The following is a 24,192-nucleotide window of genomic DNA, read 5'->3' on the forward strand; positions in this document are numbered from 1 at the left end:
GCCTATTGCCGAATCGGCTTTTACCGAATCGGTAATATCCGATTCGGTAAAATCCGATTCGGTATTATCCGAATCGGTAAAAGCCGAATCGGTTCATTCAATGCATTCCTATGGGCTTTTTCGCCATGGGTCTGTTTTCATGGCTACGAATCTATGATTGCCGAATCGGATTTTACCGATTCGGCTTTTACCGATTCGTTATTCGCCGAATCGGGAATATCCGATTCGGTGGTAGCCGATTCGGTGATTTCCGAATCGTTGTTGGCCGATTCGGTACTTTCCGATTCGGACCGAGCAGAATCGGAACGTACCGAATCTCATTACCGATGCCGACCGAATCGGTATTCATTCGGTTTTTATTCCCTACATCTCGTTTTCCGATTTCAGAATACCGATTCGGCCCGCCTCGGTATTTTGAAATCGGAAAATCGCGTTTACCTACATCGGGCCCTATATCACACTTTGAACTTTGGAGACTTTTGTAAGGCAGGCCTCCTAAATTGTAGACGATGTCAAAGGGGTATGACCACTGGGTCAAAGGTTTGCATTGGATTTTGTCTTTCTAATGCTAAGGCACAACAGTGTTATTGCGGGAGGACAAACATCAGAAATTGCATATTTTTTTTATTTTTATCCTCTGGTCAGTAATGTGTGGACTATCCTGTGTTAGGTTAAAACCAGTAATAAATAATAAACCCCACCATAAGAGAAACAACCCTCATCAGTGTAGAAATATAAACACTGATAAACACCTACACAGACACTAACTAAAATGGCATTCAAATAAAGGAAGGAGAATGAGTAATTGCTATTTCTTCCAGAAGAGACCAGCACCAAGTAACTTTTTTTTAAATAAACGGTACAGTAAAATAGACTGGTATGTGTTTATTCTGTTTGAGTTTTATTGTTTAGGGATATCACTAAAATATTGCTCCTTCTTCCTTTTGTTCCTTCCAGTTGTGTATGCTTGGATTAAAAGTGCAGGGTTTAGATGCATGTATAAGGTCTGGTCGAATAATTTTATGCACCATCAAGAATCCAGAAATTGTAAAATAAAATTTGATCTTTGGCAGTGTTTTATCCTTCCACTGAAATGGCTGGATCATAAGAGTCTAGGCCAATATGTACTATCACTTTTAGCCACAGATACAGAATAGGTAAAACCATTAGATATATCAGTCCCCCTTTCTAACTCTAACAAGACAGTATTGATAGCAGGTGAACTGCCAAATATCCCAAACTTTACACATTCAATGCAAAGTCTAGCAACAGGTTCCTTTGAAAAGAACGCCGTCACCATGCATATGGGATAGTGGTGAAAATGTGAGACAAGACTTTCCACAAACAAACAAACGTCAATACTCCAAGGAGTCCCATTGCTATGTGTGATGCCATCAGCTAAGCAGGGTTTTTTCTCAACTTCACTTTACCTCAGAGGTTTTTGAGCTCATAGTTACAAAGTTAACAACAGCATTTTAAAATCCCAGAATACAATGTGATGTCTGGTAAATGGTCAGGACTGACTTAAAGGGAGACATTTGCCATGTGGACACTTCCCTGCCAAGAATGTACAGACAAGCACCACCTTAACATAGTCAGGCAAAGAGTGCAGAAAAGCAGAGTAGAGCATCATAAAGCATCAATTTTCAGATACCATAGAATGCAGGACGACAAATTAATGTGGTGTAAATCAAAAATGTTAGAAATTGGGTGCCTCGTTTATGAAAAGTGATGCGAAAAAACAGCTTCACTTCTACGTGACTTGGCTGCAAAGGAACGCCCACCCTGCATACATTATACCTGTCACAGGTATAATGTGGCCCAGGGGTTTACAAAGTGGCACACCTGCCTAGATGCATCACTTTGTAAATATGGCACGGTGTTGTGCATCTTTTTACACTGCCACAGCTTCACAAAAAGTGATGCAATGGCGGCATAAGGGCCTCATAAATAAGGCTCTGGATATCTGGTTGGCAAAGGTATGCAACCTGTCCAAGCAGGAACTACAATCCAGGATAAGTCAGAAGCACACCCTGAAATCACCCGTGCTCACCCTACGGTAGCTTGGCACAGAACAGCAGGCGAATCTTAAAAGGCATTTGTGCACCTCTTCAAACAGTAAAACTGTGAAAACACCAAACAAAGAGACGCCACTCTAGGTTAGAGATATAGAACTTAATTTTATTAATAAAACAAGACCAAAACTTTAAAAATCCAAAAAGTTGAACTTGAGATAGGATTTTTTAAAGAATGAATGGAAAAATAGCCTATTGGTGTCATCTGGTGCCGCTGGACCGGGACTAATGTGAAAGTTCAGGCCTGCCGCGATGGAACACGTGTCGGATACAAGGACCATGTTTAGCCTGCTGCAAGTACCTTGTTGTGTTGTCGACGACGACTGGAAGAGGGGTGCAGATGAAGTGATGCATTGACCGAGGTTCACACAGCGAAGGGGGTGTTTCGTTTTCTCAATGCAACAGCAGCAATGAGTCGGTTCAGAGGACGATAAGCTGGTTCCAAAGAAAGTGCACCATTCTGCTCCATGCAACAGCAGCAATGCAGCAATTCTGCTCACTTAGCAGAGGATGCATCGGTTCTGATGAAGCAGACACCTCAGACCACTTCCAATGGTCCAGGAGTAGGAGAAGGCCGATTTCAAGTATTTTATGTCCCAATTACTTCAGAACAGGAGGCCAGCCAGCCAGCAAAGTCACTCTCCTATCTGTGGACAAGGGAGGCAGGTCTAGTCCTTCTCAGTGAAGCAAGGAGGGCAGCAGGCAGCAAGTCAGCGCAGCAAGAAAGTAGTTCTTCTAGATTAGCAGTTCAACAGAGTGGCAGCCCTTCAGCAGCATAGCAGTCCTTCTACTTGACAGGGAATCCTCAGGTCCAGAAGTGTACTGAAGTGGTAGGGTCTGAGGTCCAATTCCTATACCCAATGGTGCCTTTGAAGTGGGGGAGACTTCAAAGAAGGGTCTTTGAAGTGCACAGAAGTCCCCCGTTGCTGTCCTGGCTCCAGACTCATTCCAGGGGGTATGCATCCCTTTGTGTAGGAACAGACACAGACAAGAGTGCAGCAGTGCCAAGCTTCTCCCTTCCATCATGCTAGGATGACCCATTAAGGCCCATCAAGTCACACCTCAACTCCCTTTGTGTGTGGTTGTCTAATGGTAATACACACAGCCCAGCTGTCACCCAACCCAGACATGCAATTGGAGACAGGCTGCAGGCACTCAGGGCTAAGATCAGGAAAATGCCAAGTTTCATTTTCAAACTTGTAATAGTAAATCCAACTTTCCCATCAAAGATGATGTATTATTACATGTCAAATGGTACCAAACATGACAGATCTCTCAATTAGGAATAACAGCTTAATAAAGGCAATAAGGAATACCCAAAATTATCTTACGAGAGGGGTAGGCCTCTCATTAGTGAAAAAAGAATTTGGGAGTTTTATCACTCTACTAGGTACTTAAAGTACATTAAATATGCCAATTAGGTATATACCAATCAAAACATGTGTAGGGGAGTGAGCACAAGCACTTTAGCACTGGTTAGCAGTGGTAAAGTGCACAGAGTCCTCCTAAGACCAACGAAAATGAATTCAGAAAAAAAGGGGAGGAGAAAGGCAACATGTTTATGGGTGACCTTGCAGAAAGAGCCATTTCCAACAAAAATATTCCCCCTATTGTCTCCCCTGCCAGGCATATCCTTGCCTTCCCTCCCCTACTCAGCTACCCGCTACCTCCACCCCCTCCCCGGGACAAACCCGAGCAGAGACTTACCACTTGCTCAGAGCAGGTAATACTGTGCCTGCACGGCTACCCCATTCCATAGGGTTCAACTTATAATAGGCGCATTTGCATGCAGAGATATTAGGCAGTATCAGTAACTCTGGCCAGTGAGAATCTCTGCAATGAATTCTATGTGGGTTTTCACCTCTCCTACCTTCCAAATAGCTGCCCTATTAACCTCACCCGGGAACGCTCATGTTCCCACCACTAACCCTACAAATAGAAATTCAGGAAATCTACCATATGTCAGATTATCCACAGCTGTAAAACCTACAACAGGCTTAAAAAGTCAGCAGGGCACACAAGTCATCAAACCAACAATGAACATACATTGCATCCATAGATCTTGAAGAATGCACCGCGCAAATAGGGCATGTGCGCAAGCCCAGGGCACATCTGTGAAAAGCGTCTGCCCTAATAGAAACACATCCCTTACTACAAAGGGCAGGCTGGAACTGTGCACTTCAATCAAGGCAAAGTAGAGTTCCAAGAAAAGAAAATTTTAAGGATGAATAGCAATTCCCCAGACCTCTTATACTCACAACCACAGCTGATTATTAAAGTTTGTAAATGGACCTTATTAATTAACAATAATTTCGTTTACGTCTTTGAAAGTGCACAATGTTTTAAAGTTTAAGGTTATACAATTCAATTCAAATGATCTTTATTTCGGTAAACTTTTTACCATAAAAGACGTTTAAAACATACATTTTAAAACTGTTGTTATGTAAAAGTTGTACGGTATAAAATCAGACACTAGCACAGTCCCATGTTACACTACCATGTCTTAGATACAATAGGGTCAGTTGCCGGCCCTAAGGCATTTCCTTCTGAGACTCCAGATAGCACCCAATTATTTGGCCACCGCAAACACAATGTAATCAGTCAGATTGGTTTTCAGGACTCTGAGGGCAGCCAAACACTTCACAAATCCCAGATTTCTGCATAGAGGGACTATCCATTGTTTACGAATCTCTCGGTAAGCAGGGCAAAAAAAGAAAATGTGGAGTTCAGATTCGTCGGAGGTTCTACATGCTGGACAGATACTGGTTGCGTCTTTGCTCCATTTACTTGTGAGTGATCGAATAGGGAGGGACCCGTGTCTCCACTGCAGGTATAATTTCCTGAGCAAGGAAGGATGGACTTTGTCTAAGGTTGGTTCAAAGTTATAAGTGTCCTTGAAGGATATAAAGGAATCTGTCAATGAACCAGGTTTTAGTTGGTTAAAAAGTGCCAGTAATTTGCTGTCGTGGTATGCCTTGGCTAATTCCTTTTTGGGAATGAGTTGGCAGGTAGCCAAGGGATCAGACCACATTTTAGAGAGTCCCAAACCCTCCAGTTCTAGTTTGATAAATTTGAGCCATTTGATTTTTCCAGCATCCGGCATAGCAAGCACCTCCTGTAGTCCCAGTCTATAGCTGGCCAGTTCTGGGGTTGCCCACAAGCCAGCGGGCGGAAAGCCAATTCGTCGTCTAGCAGACGCAGCCCCAGGTCCAACCTAAGGGGGACTAGGGGCGTACTAGGAGGGAGTCCTACAAGCCTTCGGATGAATTTATTCTCCTCTTTCAGGAGGTCTGATGTACCTACGTGACCCCAAAGTTCAGACCCATACATGGCAGCCCCCCTTGCCTGTGTTTTGTAAATCTGCATCGGGGGACCAATGGGCCTGATTGAAGATTTGTTGTTCGCCAGAAGGTTCAGGGTGCCCCCCGAATATTGGATCAGTTTGAGGAGAACTTTCTCCAAGTGTGTGTTCCAGGATAATTTGTTGTTTAACATAACACCCAAATATTCAAAGCTTTTCACCCTCTCAAGCCTGTTTTGTCCAATTCTGGGGGTGGAGTGGAATTTTGGTGGGGGATTGAAGACCATGAATTTAGTCTTTAGGGTGTTAATTTCTAAACCATGGCCCTCACAAACGTCCGCAAAGCCATCAAGGATACGCTGGATACCCGTTGCGGATTTTGATAGCAGCAGGGCGTCATCGGCAAACATAATGGCCGGCACCCTTTCAGCAGCCAATTTTGGAGCGTCAGAGTTGGTGACCCCCTCAAGATGAGAGACAACCCCGTTGACATAGAGGCAAAACAGGGTCGGTGCAAGCACACAACCCTGTCTTACCCCCCGGCCAACGGGGACCCTCTTGGACAGTGCCCCCATCCTGCCACATCGCACCTGTGCAAAATTGGCGCTGTGGAGGCGAACTATCATTTTCAACAAACCCCCAGGAACGCCCAATTTGGCCAGCACCTCCCACAGCTTGGTCCGGGGGACCAGGTCAAACGCCGCCCTCAGGTCCACGAATACAGTGTAGAGGCTGCCACCCTCCAGCTGCACCGTTTTCCAATAAATGAGGACAAGCCGAAAGACCTGGTCTATAGTTGAGACCTTCTCCCTGAATCCTGCTTGGAAGGGACTCAGGATATTGCATTCCCTTGTCCACTCCAGCAGGCGGTTTAGTAGCAGCTTGGCAAAAATTTTTGTGACACGTCAATCAGGCTTATTGGCCTGTAGTTAGCCGGTAGCAGAGATGATCCCTTCTTAAAGATTGGGACTATCTCTGCCCCCGGCCATGTCGGGGGGATTGGCATGCCATTCAGGATTGAGTTGAACAACACCCTGAGATAAGGAGCCCAGATCTTGGGTTCATGTTTGTAGAGGTCGCCTGGCAGCCTATCAAGACCCGGCGCCTTTCCAGCAGCCAGGGCCGTGATTGCCATGGTGACCTCCTCCACACTGAAACCGTCCATGGGGGCTACGCCTTCAGTGGGTAAGTGCAATGCATCTTCGGGTGAGGTTATCGAAGGGTCGCTACTGTATGTTTTGTATAGATTTTTAAAATTTTCCTCCTAGGCGAAGGGTGCTATGCTACGAGTGGTTCAGCTGAGCCATGCTTAACGATCTGCCAGAAGGTCCGGGCATCTCGAGATGCAAGAGCAGCTGTCATTTGGTCCAGTTTCCCTCATCCCAATCTACTTTGGCAGCACGGAGGACTGATTTATAGGCTAATCTTTTTTCCTTGATTTCGCTTGGAGTATCTCGTGCTTTGAGTGATTCTAGTAATGCGGCTTTCGCTATCCTACAAGAAGCGTTGAACCAGGTGACTCTTTTCTGCTTGGGCTTCCTTAGCCTGGCCACCGGGTTCAGCACTTCTGCGAGGTTGGTGCATAGCTCAGAGTGAATGGTGCCAAGCTCATTCAGTTGTACAGACTTACAAAGGGAAGGATTAGTTACCTCAGAGTTTCCTGGGGTAGGGGATTCTAATTCATTAGCTGGTTGATGCGTGCAACGCTCAACCTTTTCTAAGGCGGGGACAACTAGCGCATACAATCTTTCGATGTTAGTCGGATTTTCCAGCAATTTTGCCCATTTAATTCTGCGTCTATTGCAGGATAGGGCTAGATCCACCTGATGTGCAGGATTTTCATCTACCATGACTGTGTGTGACCCCTGTACCTCGAATCTTAATGAGAGTGGATTATGGTCACTGTCGGATCTGGGAGTTACTCTGAAATCCTTGACTTTGTCCCAGTCCCTGGCTGAGACCATGATGTAGTCAATGCGTGACTCATGACCAGGTCTGTTAAAAGTATGTTTTGGCGGGATATCCCCTTTTGTTCGGCCATTGCAGGCCCTCAGCGAATGACTGAGCGTGAAGGACGTTATTTGAGTGGCGAGTGGGGTCCAGGCCTTTACCAGTGGGTCGGTCAAAGTGGGGATGTTCCAGAGTTCGTCCTCTTCACTGGATATGCCTGCCAGGTGGTCCGGGAGAGGTTCAAACTGATGGTTAAAATCACCACCTACGATTATTGGGGAACAGAGAGTGATCGAGTCAAGGAACAGAGCTAGATCCTCGACTGTTCCCGAGGTGGCTGCTACCCCCACCGGTCTTGAGTATATGTTGATCAGTGTTACTTTTCCTCCACATGGCCATTCCAGAGATACACACTGGAAATCCAGTGAATTGGTTTCCAAGTGTGTAGCCCTGCAGCCCAAGTGGGAACCAACCCAGATCAGAAGGCCCCTTGATGGTCGGCCCTTTCCACCCCATTTTGCCTGAGTCTCAAAGGTGGCGTAGCCCGGACGGGGGTGTTTTTCCTTGGCCCACGTCTCTTGAAATAGGCATATATCGTACCCTTCAATAAGTTCCCCCCATTCGAGTGAATCTGTTTTATTAGCTAACCCGGCGACATTCCAGGAGAGTATGGAAATTACTCCTGGAGCCTCCGATGTGTCAATGGTAGCTAGTGGCAGAGAACATTCACGTGGGGTAGATACGCCTTGTTGGGTAGGGGGGGGTATGTCTGATGGCACTAACTTTAATTTTGGGCAGGCCAGAATAGAAGGGCTATCCTTGTCACTCGCCTCTAATTTGTGGGTTTTAGTTTTAGTTGACTTTGGTGTTGTGACGTTATGCCTACCTACCCCTTTGGTATGGTTATAATCCTCCAACTGATTTTGTGGTGGGGGAGAGACCAGTCGGCCCAAATGTAGTTTTAGTGTAGTGGGAGTTGGTCGTCCCATAGGGTGGAGCGGGCGACTTGTTAAGGCGGGTGCTGAGGCTGCAATAGTGGGCATATGTGGGCGTCAGTCCACTTCCTCAAGGCACCCGTATCTGTTGGAAGTCGGTACCCCGTTCCAACCACCATGTGTGTCCGACCAGTGGTTAGGTAACCCTCCCCAGCCGCCCTTCCTCTCCGGGATCCGTCTCCAGTTCCCTCCCAAGTTCGAGTAAGAATGGGGTGGATAAAAATAAGTGAGGGGTCTGGATGCTATTGGTGAATTTATGCTGTTGTAGTTCCAGGAGTGTATGGCGTGTGCAGTATTAGGGTCCTCAAAGGAGACGATCACACAGTCGCCACTGATGGACTTGTGTGTGGTGCCTACCCATGGCACCCTACGCACCATAAGGATTTTACTCCTTAGGTGGTTATACATTAGGGAGCTATGCGCTCGTATGTACATATTCACGTCGGCCATTGAAGAACACACACTTTTGAAAGGTCGCTCTACATGTGTTCAGATAGTTTTTCATGTATTTTCCTCTTTAACACATCGCTGCTAGAGATATTTTCTTCCGGTGCTGGAATTCCTTTATTCCCATTGTTCATGACGAGCTCAGCTCGTCATGAGCACAGGAGCACTGTACTGCATGGCGAGCTGAGCTCGTCATGAGCATGGAAGGAGAAAGCTCAATGAATGGTTGTGTTGCTCCAGGATAACTTGCAATGCATGAAAGTGCACTTGTCCCAGTAGGTGGCAGCGTCTCCTTTCTTCGAAATAATTGCTTGTGTGATCGTAATGCAGTGTGACTGTTACATTATTCAAACTAAGAAAACACCATATGCTAATATAATTTAGGCAAGGATGGAAGTGGACTGTTAGCTTATGTGTCGCAAGAATAGCGCCATGGTCCTTGCAGTGCTTGAAGCCAAAGGGTTAATGGATTGTAAAGTAACGAGAAGAATGTAACCCTTCCCAAAAAACATACAATGTAAAAAAAGGTGATATGAGTCAGTTGAAACGACGTAATTTACATTTATTATTGACCACTTTCAACAAATTGGATATTACATCTAGAAAAACAGAAGGTTTACACCCTTAGGGTTAAACTCCACTCCAAACAAGGCCTGATTCAAGTAACTAATTAAACCACCCTATGTACCTTCAGTAAAACGCTGAAAATATGGTTGTGTTTTTTTCCAAAGAAAACCCGGCGGGGTTACTGGGTGGTTTCTCAGGCCTTGGTCCGTTTTATTTGATTCACATAGTAACTGTGGACCCGATGCACAGAACTAATTTAAGACATAATCCTAATCTTACTATTTTTGGTATTCACAGAAGTTAGGATTTTGTCTTAAGTTTGTCTTAAGACAAACTTAAGACAACATCCTAACTTAAGTCTGTCTCAAGTCTGTTTTAAGACTAACTTAAGACAAAATCCTAACTTCTGTGAATACCAAAAGTGGTAAGTTTAGGATTTTGTCTTAAGTTAGTTCTGTGAATCGGTTCCTGTACCTCTAGTGCCATGACGCCTGTGAACGTTTTGCACTTTACAGTTCTCAAAAATAAATACAATAAATAAAGCTCTCTGACACTGAGAAGTCCTCTATAATAATTGAACTAGGCCTTAAATCAGAACATAGGGCCCGATTCACAGAACTAACTTAAGACAAAATCCTAAACTTACTACTTTTGGTATTCACAGAAGTTAGGATTTTGTCTTACGTTTGTCTTAAGACAGACTTAAGACAAAATCCTAACTTAAGTCTGTCTTAAGTCTGTCATAAGTCTGTCTTAAGACAAACTTAAGACAAAATCCTAACTTCTGTGAATACCAAAAGTAGTAAGTTTAGGATTTTGTCTTAAGTTAGTTCTGTGAATCGGGCCCTGAGTCTCCATATCCTGGCACTTGGTCTTACCTGCAAACACTCTGTTATGGACCTGCATTTTGGGTATTGTCATTAGAAGATGCCGTTGGATGACGTGTCATTGTCGATATTGCGTAAAAGTATGCAGAGAGCAAGCACATTTATTTCTTCATAAATAACAAACCAGAGTCCAACACGTACATCTCACATTGATCATTTAGTGAAAGAAAACATTTTTGCATGAATGGAGTCAAAACAGAGATGCTGATGCCGCAAGAGAAAGATCATAGCATGATTATCCTAAATTGACTCACGTCACATGTCTGGGGACACTGGGCCTACAGCTCAATGTTAATACCCTAATGAATGCCGTGCTGATGTGTGCCAATTTATAAATAGCCATCCCAGGATAATTCTCTGCATCCTCCAAACTAGCCGTCTAATCTATTTCACACAAACAACAATAATAGATGGTCAAACTACTGCAAAATATTCTATGAAAGCCTCCAAAAAGCCAGTCTGACAAATTGCATGGATTGCAAAACCAGGCACAAATACCACCCTAAAGCTTAGAAAGTGAATCATGCTAAGATACTTTTGAAAGCAGTTCACTGATGGAGTGAAGGAACATCAGCCAGGAACCTTTGATCAACCAACGTGCAAATAATTGACCGATGGAACCTCAGACAGAAGTATCATGGAGGCACATCATCTGGGGCATGTTGGAATACTCAGGAGTACCTTGAATCCTAAACTAACAGCTAGATTCATGAAGCCAAATTGCGATTGCAAAAGCTGCGAATATGCAATTGCGGTCGCAATTTGATGAAAAGGAATTCATGACAGTGTAATCCCTAAAAATGCGAATTCGCTAAAAATAAATTGCGATTTCGCAAATAAATTTGGAGATTCCTGGAAGAAGCCCATTAGCGAATCTGAAATTGCGAGAAACCATGGAATCTGCGAATTAAGCTGCGAAATCGCAAACCAATCGCTATCGCAATTCATGAAAAATCGCAGAATGCGAAAAACCCAAAAATCGCTATTTGCGACGCGCAATTTAAGGAGAACCCAAACCAGGTGGTAACCAGTAATTAAAAAAAAACTTTTCTAAAAAACGTTTCCTAACTACCAACAGGTGCAGGCCTGACCAAACACACTTAGGACATGCAGCTGGAGCATGAGCACTCTCACAATGCCAGGACTCTACATGGCGGTCAGGCGGCGAAGGCTACATTTTGCAGCACAGAACAGACGTAGGATCCAGGAGCGGATATTCCGCCAGCGGGTCACCCTTCTGGGCCAAACCAGGGAGCAAATTCACGCTAAGTCTTGCCTGAATGGGGCAATGATCATCAAGCTGATCCGGGACCTAGACCCCCTGATGCAGCACCCAACAAGGAGGACCAATGCCGAGCCCACACATGTCCAAGTATTGTGCAGCCTGCACCTTCTGGCCTCCGGAAGCTTCCAGGGGATAGTTGCTGTTGCAGGGGGAATATCACAGCCCACCATGTCCAGCTGCCTAAGGAGCTTCCTGGAGGCTATGCTGACCCGGCTACATCACTACATCTCATTCCCCACCAGCCAACAGCACTTGAATGACACCAAGCTACAATTTTACAACGTAGCACAATTTCCACATATAATAGGATGCATTGACTGTACCCACATCCACATCTGCCCACCAGCACAAACAGAATACATGTATCGCAACTGCAAGTCCTACCACTCTCTCAATATCCAGATGGTGTGCAATGCAAAGACAATCATCACGGACATAGTGGCACAGTACCCGGGGAGCACACATGACTCCTTCATATTCCGGCACAGCGGCATTCACACACGACTGGCCAGGGGAGACTTTGGTGAAGGACACCTACTAGGTAAGTACACATGCCCCACAATATTACACTGTGATAATGTAGCTGCGCAGAACAGGCACTCACCCTCTGCTCCTATCATTCAGGTGACAGCGGCTACGCTCTCCGTGAGTACCTCCTCACCCCATACCTCAACCCTGCAACACCACAGCAACGACGTTACAATGCTGCACCCATACGCACAAGAAATTGCATTGAGAGGACATTTGGCCTTGTGAAGAGCAGATTCCGCATACGGCACAAGACTGGTGGGGCCATCAAATACGAGCCAGAGGTCTGCTGCCGCATTGTGGCCGTGTGTGCAATCCTCCACAACATTGCAACCAAGCGCAGGATTCCTGTAGACATCTCTGGCAGTGAGTCGGAAGGGGACAACCGACCACCTGCACATGTTATCTCTCCATCAGTTTACTCTGAGTGGTATGCTAATCTACCGCCCACCATGGAATGACACTGTCTTCAAGGCCGCTCTTGCTGACGTGGTCAGCTCTTTAGCTCCTAGATGTGCAAATTTTAACATCGTAGGTGACCTCAATATCCATTTTGATCAGAGGTCATCAGCACCTATTAAGTCCTTCCTAGCGGACCTTGAAGCTATGCTACTGAACCAACTTGTAACCTCCCCCACCCACATAGGAGGTCATATCCTTGACCCCTTCTTTACTACACTGGAGAGGGCCACGGCTTCCGACCCGATGGTGGTGGGCTGGACTGATCATCTATTGGTAAAAGTTTCATGCCCGATAGATGATCCACAGTTTAAACCTGTGGATAAACTGATCTTTAAGAGAAGTTGGAATAAGCTCAAACCGGAGGAGTTTTTTAAAATCTTGGAGGCACAGCCCCTGGGCAATCTGTTGAATGTGGAACAAGGATATGAGCAGTTTTGTAACTGGATCCTAGCCGCCCTTGACTCTCTCATACCGATGCGCTGGTCGAAATGCCATGCTAAAGTTCCCAGCCCATGGTATAATGACACTCTTGCCGAGCTTAAGAGAACATGCCGGCGAGCGGAGAGGGCGTGGAGGAAATCCTTTGATCCCACTTTAAAATCTTTATATTTTGCCCAGTTGAAGATCTACCATAGGACAATTTGTCAAACCCGGGCTGCACATTATGCTGGCGAGTTTCAGAATAGCCCCAATCCATCTAAATTAATCTTTAAGGTTCTGAAAGACCTTATGGGGAAACGGGCCACCTCGGTAGAAATCTGCACGGACTCTCACTGTGAAAGTCTGGCATCATTTTTCGTGGAGAAAGTGCAGGCAATCTATCGCAGATTTACATCTTCTGTGCCCGACGCTGAGCAAACGGGCGAGATGGCTTCGGGGTATGAGACTCTGTCTTCCCTGCCAGTAATGTCAGACGAGGTTTTTGATACGCTGAGCCTCAAGATTAAATCCGGTTCACCATTAGATCCGCTGAAGCCAGAGCTATTCAAACTTCTTCCCCCCCTAGGTCGTGAGCCCATATTGGATTTGATCAATTTATCGCTCACATCGGGTGTGGTTCCCTCTTCCTGGAAACGGGCAGTGGTCACTCCAATTTTGAAGAAGCCTAACCTGGACCCCCTTTTACCAGAAAACTATCGTCCCATTTCCCTTCTGCCCTGGACCGCGAAGGTGGCTGAGGCACATGTTAACTCCATCTTATCCGCCCATCTTTTTCGTAATAACATTCTAGACGAGACTCAGAATGGCTTTCGTGCACAACATAGCACCGAAACTGCACTGCTCTTTATGACCGAGCACTTACGATCGGTGCTAGATGCTGGGCAAACTGCGGCGCTCCTTTTGTTAGACCTGAGCGCCGCGTTTGACACGGTGTCTCACGACATTCTGATTCGGCGGTTGGAGGAAGCGGGAATTGAGGGGTCCGCTCTCCAATGGTTTCGCTCTTTCCTTTCGGACCGGTTTTTTAAAGTGGCTATTCCACCTGGTCAGTCCTCATTCCATCATCTGGGGCTGGGGGTTCCGCAGGGCTCTGCGTTGAGCCCCACTCTGTTCAACCTATATGTGAAACCGCTGGCTGCTGTCGTCAGGCAATGTGGTTTAACCATGACATCGTATGCCGACAACACGCAGCTGGCGGTGACACTTAGTGGTGATCCTGAGGTGAACGCTCCCAGATTTCGTGCAGGACTTATAGCCGTGGCAGACTGGATGCGAACTAACTGCTTGCAGTTAAATGCCAAAAAAACCGAGGTCCTGATTTTAGGAAAGCAGGCGGAACTTTGGGGAGACCAATGGTGGCCTCCAGAATTGGGGATGACTCCCATCCCAGCTGCCGAAGTTAAGAACTTGGGGGTTTGGCTGGATACAACACTCTCCTTTACCAGCCACACGAAGAAGGTCGCAGCTACCTGCTACGGTATTCTGCGAGGGCTGCGACCGGTTCTCAAATTCTTCGACCCCCCTACCCGGCAGCTGGTGGTCCAAGCCTCCATTCTCTCGCGGCTGGATTATGGGAGTGCGCTGCTGCTTGGGGTGAATCAGGCGGAGGCCACTAGACTGCAAAGGGTGCAGAATGCTGCGGCACGTGCCATCGTGGGCCTTCCAAGACAGTGCTCTGTCTCTGCAGTGTTGATTTCACTCCATTGGCTGCCGATTCGACAGAGAATTAAATTTAAGGCCCTCTGCCTGACATTTAAAATCTTGAAGCTCTCTTCTCCTCCTGCCCTCGCTGAGCTTGTTTCCTCCTATGTCCCTACGCGGTCACTCAGATCGGAATTTCTGCATCTGGCGGTTAATACACGGTTCAGATTGAGTAGGATGGGAGGTCGCTCCTTTCGTGTATTAGCGGCAGGATTATGGAATTCTCTCCCTGTCCATATTCGAGCCTTGAACAACCTCACTCCCTTTAGGCGTGCCATAAAAACTTTCCTGTTCCCATCGGCTGTATGATTTCCTTTCTGTTTCCCAGCTTCGATTTGTTATGTTGTTGTACCTGATCAGGCGCCGGGACGCCCCTTGGCTGGGGCAGCTGCGCGCCTTATAAAAGTTATTAACATAACATATTAACATAACATAACATGTGCGTCACGCACGCCGGGAGAATCCTGCAGAAGGACACAGGCGCCGTAACCAAATCAGCATGAACTATTTCGAGTGCACCCACTCCCCACACCCATTACTTCACTCATGCATGACAACATTAATAATGACCCGAGTCAGATTAAGTTTGAAAGAATATATGTTATTGTTACAGCACAATAAAGTGGGGATTCCCCTAACAGTTACATGAATGACATATTGCCTCATATGTCCCATGTTCTTCAGGAGGGCATGCTTGTAGCAGCAGCATGGACCCTCATGTTAATGTTCAAATGTTCAATGCCGCCTCCGGGCAGATGCTCCCAACCTCCTTTCCACATCCTCCTCCTGATTCGGCGTGAGGCAGCAGCTGCGGCGGGGTGCTACCACCGGTGGCACGCCTGGCAACTATGGCTGGAGGTAGCCTCACTAGTGTCGTCACCCCCCACGCCTGACCATGGCCGGTTGCCTGCATGCCCTGTACAGCTGTTGTCACCTGCTCCAGAGCTCTCGCGACGTCCTGACAGCACTGGACCATTTGGACCTGCATTGCCAAGGAGCGTCGCGAGAGCTGGGAGGTCGCGTTGCCAATTATGTAATTGGACCGTGTGTCAGCAGCTCCCGGTTTCTGCGCCGGTTGAGGTCCCGCTGGTTGTAAATGGCCTGTGTGTTGGCCTCCATAGCAGCTGTCATCCTCTCCATGCGGTCAGACATTTCACCTACATTCCTGGCGGTCTTGTTTAGCTGCAGGTGGATAGCCGCGAGATGACGGGCTTGGGTTTGATGGACATGGAGCATACGGCGCTCAATGGAGAGCCCATCTGGCCGCACGTTTGGTCCCCTGCCAGCGCGGGAAGTGTTACTGCGCTGCTCCCTCACCAGTCCGCTTGACTGGCTCCTCACAGCCGCAGGGCGGCGTGTTTGTCGGCGTACTGCTGCTGGTGTTGTCAGCCCCACTGGTGGTTGAGTGACGCGCTGTGGTACTGCTGCGCATGTTGGCGCAGAGGTGGCACTGTCCACAGGGGCAGGTGGTGGAATGACCGCTGGTGCAGCAGCTTGCCCTGATGGTCCTAGCTGTGGGGTTAGTTGTAGGTCTCCCTCTGTGTCCTCTGTGATGTCCTCAATTTGAAGGGCTTCGCTGTCTGTACTGGAGACTTCTGCGCCACCTGTGATGTAAAGTGGACGTTGATTAGTGACTTGTTTCTTCCACATTTTTGCTTCCTACATGCATGCAGGCTACCATTCCCTGACTCGCTGCAGGATTGACTCTCACTAAACAGGTCTGGCTTCATGGGGCTAGATGGTAATTGTGGTCAGACTACATGTCCCACAATACAATAGCGCTTTTGTGATGTGCTTTGGCTGCATGACTGGGGTTTGAAATGGGATGATCTGGAGTCATGGACATTGTTAGGGGACAGTGGGTCGCAGTCTCATGGCACCTACCTTGTGTGTCTTGGGTGGGTCGGGAGGAGTCAAGCTGGATCACCCCCACGCATTCCTGCGGATTGATGGTGTCCTCGACTCGGTTCTCGAGTGGTGTGTTTGGTGGGACAGTGGGCTCCCCTCCACCTGTCGCAACATGCTCCCCAAGCCTCTCCGCAATCTTCTCCTTTGCCTGCCCTCTGAGGTCGTACCAACGTTTTTTCAGCTCATCCACTGAGCGCTGGGTCACCCCCACAGAGTTCACTTTTGCGCGGATGCGCACCCATATCCTCCTCTTATCGGCCTCAGGCACCCTTCTGGAGTCTTTTCCAAAGAGGCGATTGTGGTCCTTGCAGACACCCTCTATCAAATATTCGAGCTCTTGCTCGGAAAATTTAATTTTCCTTTTTCTTCCACTGGAAGCTTCACCTGCAGCTTCCTGTGACATGCTGTGCACTGGGGTGTCTCCTGGTTTTCTCCTGTAGGCACTCTGGAGGGGAGCTCTGGCAATGCTGCTTCCATTTCAGGCTCTCACTGCTGAATGAGGGTGGAACCTGCCTACTTCCTGGTTGTGATGTCATCACTGTGCTCAGAATGCGACTTCCTGTTTTTGCGGTCTCGCTATTAACGAGATCGCAATTTGCGATTTCGGTAATTGCGAGATCGCAATTTCAACACGGGGATCGGCCGATTCTGCAATTTTTTACCGATTTGGGGAAACTGGCAATCGGCGATTGCGGCCGATTGCGAATCGCTTTTTTTTTCTCGCAAATTTTCTTGAATGCCATTCTGCGATTTCTAAATTGCGATTCGCTTTTTCTCGCAATTTAGAAATCGCAGAATTTAACATTGATGAATCTGGCTGTAAGAGCAGAACTTAACCATGTGGGTCAGGGACCTCCTCAAATCTGAACTCTGCAAACGAAGTTCTGGTGAAAATCAGTGACAATCTTGACAGCAACAGAGGAATAACCGATAGGGTCCAGACACCTCACGTCCAGGTAATCTCTAAAGAGGCATGATTTTGATGTTGTATCTTGCACTCTTTTCTCTCTATTCCAGGACTCTGAGGTGATATTAACTGTTCTTAAGGTGATGAGTGTTACTCAATACAGCTCTAAATAAAAGCAATACATTGATAAATGAAAGGCAAGGAAATATACAAACTCTGTGCCCACATAAACAAGCCAGAGCCATCTATTCTCATTTGAAAGTAAACGAAAAAAACTGCCAATACTTCACTTGTTAAATTAAATAGAATAATTAAGTCCTAATACAAATACACAGCGGTGATCATTAGAGCTTGTGGAGCTTAATCATTTTACAAGTGAGTACATGCAATGGGTAATGTGGTATAGGGAAATTCCTACTTACCTGGTCGCCCTGGTCTTTAAATATGTTTGCTCCTTGAACCTTGCTGAGGACCTCTATGGGAAAGTTCAGCTGCTGCTCTTCTGTGATGTATTCAAACAGATTGTTCTTCCTAGGAGAGGAAGAAACATTAGCTGTGACTCATTAACATCTTGTAAAATAGCAGGCAAGTTGAAAAACCTTTTCAAAAGAAGTATGTATAACTACCAACGCCTTAGAACAGTAACTTGAGTTGCACATGAGTTACCAGTGCCCCTAAATTGCCATCCCTTTGTGATATAGAACCATACATTTTGTATAATGCCCATCGTCATTTTCATTGGTGTACACAAATCAATAAAGGTATACACCTTTATTTTTGCCTCTTGGGTCAGTGGTGGGTTGATAGGTCACTACATTTTACCACTAGCAATGTGTCACACAGATTGATAGAAATACATATAGACAATAGTTTTAGAACACAAAGGTCAACGATCTACACTGAGTTCTCTCTATATTCTCACTAGGGTCAGGAATAGGTGACTGGATGCATTCAGGTTAGGTAAAATCGATTGATAAGCTGTTTGAGTTTTTGGCAAATTGCAATGTCATTAAAAGCAATATTGCAGTATTTGATTTGGTGACCTATGTCTATACACAATTTTAATCAGTGCATAATTTGTAAAAAAGTATTGGTGCCCAATGTATTTCTCAGAAGCACATAGTCAATGCTAAGGTTGAGATTGTGAATGCCAAATCCACTATCCTATTGTTGTAGCCACCAGCCGCCAGCACTTACCTTCAGCACCGTGATTCGGGGAGAGCCAGAGATTCCTGCTGTTCTGGTTAGAGGAACTACATTGATTCCCCATCACCCCTTGCGGCACTTCACGCCGCATCCGGCATCCAGCGCACCAGGAGGCACTTAAGTGGGGACCAGGGCTCCCGCAGCGCGGGACGTGCACGGGCGTGCCGAAGCGTGCCCGGGCTAAGCCCAGGCCAAGGGCAGGCCCAACTGCGCCCGTCCGCATCAGGCCAAGTCAAGGCTGGGCCACCCCCTGGCATCCGGGCAAAAAGGCAATTACGAAGTTGGACCCACGGAGGACTCTTAAGGTACTGTTTGTGACACCTCTGTGTACAAGTTTGAGAGTATAATAATGAGCAAGCGCAAGGCCACGGGGTCTTTGGTGGGTGTTGGGGTCATGGGGACTTTGGATGCCTTTCTGACCAGAGCTGAATCACTGTTGACCCACCAGATTCAGCTCACAGAAAAAAGACTTTCCCTGGACACCTTTGTGACCCAAAAATGTTCGTCTATGGGCAGTATAGCAGTGAACAAATCCCCTAATGGAATGGACCATTCGTATTTGGCCGTACCTGGTAGTGGTACAAACAGGAAAAAGAGCCATTCTCAGCACCTCGCCACCTGTGTTAATATCCCCGTTACAGGAACACATAGAAGCACAAACCGCTTGTGTAAGCCTCCCCCAGAATACTGCAGTGGAAGGGGTTGATGCCACAATATCGACACTGTCTACCACAAGTATTGTAACAGCATCCTGCATAGGTGGGGGGGAGACCATTACCCACTCGAAGAGGGTCGCCAAACCCAGAAGTATTCAGCCACGGCCCGTGGAGGGAGTTTCAGTGGGGCAGAGAGGCGGGGCGGGAGCGGGGCAGGGTGGGGGGTGCTAAAAACCGAAATATGGATAATTGGAGGTAAGTAAACAATTTAATTAATAAAACGAATTTCGCGCCCTGCATCGCAAAATGCAATGCAGGGCGCACTACAAAATTTGTTTTATTAGTTACATTGTTTACTTACCTCCAATTATCCATATTCCGGTTTTTAGCACCCCCCGCCTCGCCCCTCTGCCCCACCGAAACTCCCTCCACGGGCCGTGGCTGGAAGTATTAGCACCACCATGCCCTTAAGTAGCGATGAGCCTCCAGCAAAGCGAACTAGGGGTGGGGCGTCTCTCAAATCTACACATAATAAGAAACAAAAAACTAAATCAGCGACACAAGGCACCAGGCCACAGTAGACCTAGATGCCAGTCAAACACCTGACAGTGGGGAATGTGCCAGCACAGAGTTGGGAGCTGATCATGAGTATTGGAAAAGAGCGGAAACACTGATAACTGTCCTTTTTGGGCCTTTACTAGGCAGTCTAAGGTCAATAGAAGATACATTGATATTACTCCTGGCTCAGACCAAGGCATCTACTAATGATGCTAGCTAAATTCCAAGTAGCGCCTCCAGTTCTAGTGGACGGGGGGGGAATGGAGTCAATGAACAGCCCACAGGTTCACAAGATGGGGACACTAGAGTGTCCAACCCAGTCCCCCCGGCTGAAAAGGAAAATAACACAAGTACCACCACCAGGGGACACAGGGACCGGAGGGTGGGGACTGCTGGTAACATCACAGCACACCAATCAGCCTACATTAACACAGTGAATAGAGCCACCCCACACCAACATCTCAGGGAGTCGCCGACACAAAGTGCACAGTGTACCACAGACCTGCCAGTTTTAGATTTACCCCCTGCCTCAAGCCCATACACTATGGTTTGGACAGGTGTCCCAGCCTGTACGAATGATAGAGAAGAATCGACACTAATGCTGATTAACAAGACAGCTCACTATTCTGACATTCCCCTGAGTACACTTGACCCCTACCCGGTCAGCGGATTCTGAGCATTTTGTCCAATGCCTGGTGGAGCTGCTCTGTTCAGCTAATTGAGGAGATCCGCCTTGGTTCATCCCCTGACCGTCACCTGCCCAGCCGGACACTGGACACAGTTTCTCCCCTTCTCCCTGTCTCGCCCACCCTCTGCGTATTTCTGCCGTTCTGCCTTTTCCTTGTCATCTTTCTTTCCATCTTTCTGACTGATGCCCTTGGGAGCTTCCTAGATAGCTATAGGGGAGACTGGCTTTGGATTTCCTCCCTGACCATCACCTACCCTTCCGGTCTTTGGTCCGACTTTCTCTTTATCGCTTATTCCATCTTCCCACTCGTCCACTCCCTTCCCACTCCCCCTCTCCTCCTTTCCCTCTCTACTTGTCTCACCTGGAGTACACATGATCTCTACCCTGACAGCGGAGTCTGAGCATTTTGTCCGATGCCCGGTGGAGCGGCTCTGTTCAGCTAATGAGGAGATCAGCCTTGGTTCATCCCCTAACCGTCTCCTGCCCAGCCCAACCTTGGGTACAGTTTCTCCCATTCTCCCTGTCTTGCCCACCCCCCTCATCGTATTTCTGGAGCTCTGCTTTCTCCTCGTCGCCTTTCTTTGCAGCTTTCAGACCGATGACCGTTGGAGCTTCCTAGAGAGCTATAGAGGAGACTGGCTTTGGATTATCTCCCTGGCCCTCACCTACCCACTCGGTCTTTGGGCTGATTTCCCTTTATCTTTTTTCCGTTTCCCCCTCGTCCTCTCACATCTCACTCCACCTCTCCCCTTTCCCTCTCTATTTGTATCTCTGGACATTGGACACAGTTCTTCCTCGTCTTTCTGCTATGGCTCCTTCCTCCCCTCCTTTCCTATATTTTCCCTCAACCTCGTTGTTTGTTTACTGTACCTTACTACGCTATTGTAACTGATGTAATTTGTAACGCAATGTTCCTCTGTTATAGCGCTCTGATGCCTACGGGACTAGCCAGTTCTTATAATCCTTTTGATGTACCTTCTAATGCAACGTTCCCCTAGTTATGCGCTCTGATACCTCCGGGTCTAGATAGCGCTATATAACCTTCGGAAATCAAATAAACTAAAAACTGTTTTTTCTGAACGCTGAGACCTGAGTAACATGGCTGATGTTCAGTGGAGCTGCTTGACAGCTAATGAGGAGTCTGGCCCTGGTTTTCACCCTTGACCGTCACCTACCCAGCCGGACATTGGGCATTGTTCCTCCTCGTCTCCCCGCTATTACTCCTTCCTCCCCTCCCTCCTTCGAATTATTGAAGCATTATTTATGTGTACTGTACCTTACTATGCTCTTGTATCAGATGTAACTTGTAACGCTACGATCCTAAATGTAAAGCGCTCCAATACCCTCTTGGTTCAAGTTCACGCTATATAAAACTTTATAAATAAATAAAATAAAGAAAGAAATAAATTACTGGTTGGGCAGGAATGTAGGTTTCAAAATCACTGACTACAGGCATATTCTGATGGCCAGGAGAGTATCTTTGATTGGCAGCACCAGGAAAGCCACTGCGTTATCGTGACCGTAAGGTACCCTGAGCTTGTGTGTAAGCTGCTCTCTCAGAACAAGTGGCTCTAGGGAGATGAGGGGGGCTCAAGTATCAAAATGGTCCTACTGGGCTATTTTTATAAAAACATGATGAGCTTGAAGAACTCGCAGGAACTCAGGGGGAATTGGGTGGGAGAATATGAGGGAGGTTTTAGAGTCCAGACATACAACTTTTATGCCTCCCTCAGTAATGCCAGGGACTTAAATGACATTGATTGACTGGGCTCGCCCGGGGATGTCAAAGGTGTTCATGCCCAGGCAAGCGAAGCCATTATCGCAGTCCTGGGAAGGACAGAAGTGGCGATCACAGCTGGGGGAGCAGTAAGTCAAACCGGTGCAGATTCCAACGTAGTACGATCACAAGAGCTTAGCGACCTAAACATTGATGACGAAGGACCCCACACCAATCTGACATTGTTTACTGCAGATAGGCAAAACATGAGAGAATTCAAGTTAGTTTCCTGGAATATAGCGGGCTTATCCTCCAATTTTAAGAATGAAGACTGGGTACACTATATAAGGAAATTTCAAATCATCTGTCTACAGGATACATGGGAAGTGGTGAATAGTTCCTTCTATTTAGAGGGCTATAAGACCTACTTCATCCCGGCCCACAAGGCACGATCAGAGAGAGCGAGGAGAGGGTTGGTAACATTTGTTTATCTTAGATTACAGGGCAGATGGACCGACTTGGACTGGGACACAGATAATGTGCAGGGGCTTAGGTTCCACAACAGAGGACACAAGTTAATTCTTAAAAACTTTTATAATGCAATGACATTGGGGCAGGGCACTGTAAGCTTACAAGAGCTAGACAGCACTCTCACTCAAATACAAGAGCGAGGGGAGATGGCTCCCCATCTGGTCTTAGCTGGCGACTTTAATTGCCACCTATGCCCAAATCTGAGAGTTAAGTGTGGGAACTGGTCTACATGCACATTGGAAGAGGGCCTGCATATGGAACACACCAAGGAGGGAAAGGCACTTAGTAAATTATTAAATGTGCACGCACTCACACATACCATGGATCTGGTGGAAGTTGGCAAGAACAAAACGATCCACCACACATTTAAAGGCAGAGGATGTACTTCATTCATCGATTTCATCTTTGTCCCTGTAAGAGGACACCTGTTGGGGGTGGTGGGAACGGTAAGTACCATAGATCAAGGCAGGATGTTGAGATGGTCACAGGCTAATGGGGACGTTTTCTATAGAGCACTGATGAAAGATGGCGATCAAGCCATTTCAAGTTGCTTGGACCCGGGACTGGAGGGGACTGACTTAGTTAGGGCCGTCGAGGGTGTCACCCAAATAATCGATGGTCTGCTCAGATCGACATCAAACAGATCCAAGTTGGAAGATTCAAGGTGGTTTGACCAACAATGCTCCCGCGCCTCAAGAGAGCTGAAAGTCGCTCTAAAATCTACCCCAAGAGATAAGGGTATGTATTAAAAATAATCCATTAGAATAATCTATCGGAATTAGTGGAAAACAGCAAACTACAGTTCCTCCAAAATATCTAAGGTAAAAATAGGTAGTAAGACGATTCTTTTCGTGGATTTGAAGTTTTTTTTTTCCGCTCCTGTGCTCAAATATCAATCAATCAATCAATCACAGACATTTATAGAGCGCACTACTTACCCGGGGGGGCTCAAGGCGCTTGGGGGGCGGGGGGGTGCTGCTACTGCTCGAATAGCCAGGTCTTGAGCTTCTTCCTGAAGGAGAGGTGGTCTTGGGTCAGGCGCAGGTCGGGAGGGAGGGAGTTCCAGGTCTTGGCGGCCATGTAGGAGAAGGACCTTCCTCCTGTTGTCGTTCTTCGGATGCGGGGGACGGCGGCGAGGGCGTGGCTGGCTGATCGGAGCTGTCGTTTGGGAGCGTAGAAGTTGATGCGGTTGTTGAGGTAGCTCGGGCCTTGATCGTGTAGGGCTTTGTGTGCGTGGGTGAGGAGGCGGAAGGTGATTCTTTTGTTGACGGGGAGCCAATGCAGGTCTCTCAGATGTCCGGAGATTTGGCTTTGTCGTGGGATGTCGAGGATGAGTCTGGCTGAGGCGTTCTGGATCCGCTGGAGTCTCTTCTGGAGCTTGG

At 47.1% G+C, this 24,192-nt stretch overlaps 1 protein-coding gene across 1 annotated transcript in view; it reads right to left on the minus strand.

Moving 5' to 3' along the window:
* Positions 1–24,192, minus strand: part of SSUH2 (ssu-2 homolog) — a 143,211-nt gene that overhangs the window by 14,691 nt on the left and 104,328 nt on the right. Inside the window, exon 10 of the mRNA XM_086936861.1 lies at positions 17,877–17,985. Within this exon, the coding sequence (XP_086792987.1) occupies positions 17,877–17,985 (109 nt within the window). The remainder of the gene's footprint in view (positions 1–17,876; positions 17,986–24,192) is intronic.

This window comes from Lissotriton vulgaris, chromosome 9, assembly GCF_964263255.1.
Source record: "Lissotriton vulgaris chromosome 9, aLisVul1.2, whole genome shotgun sequence".
In the NCBI taxonomy this organism is placed as follows: Eukaryota; Metazoa; Chordata; class Amphibia; order Caudata; family Salamandridae; genus Lissotriton; species Lissotriton vulgaris.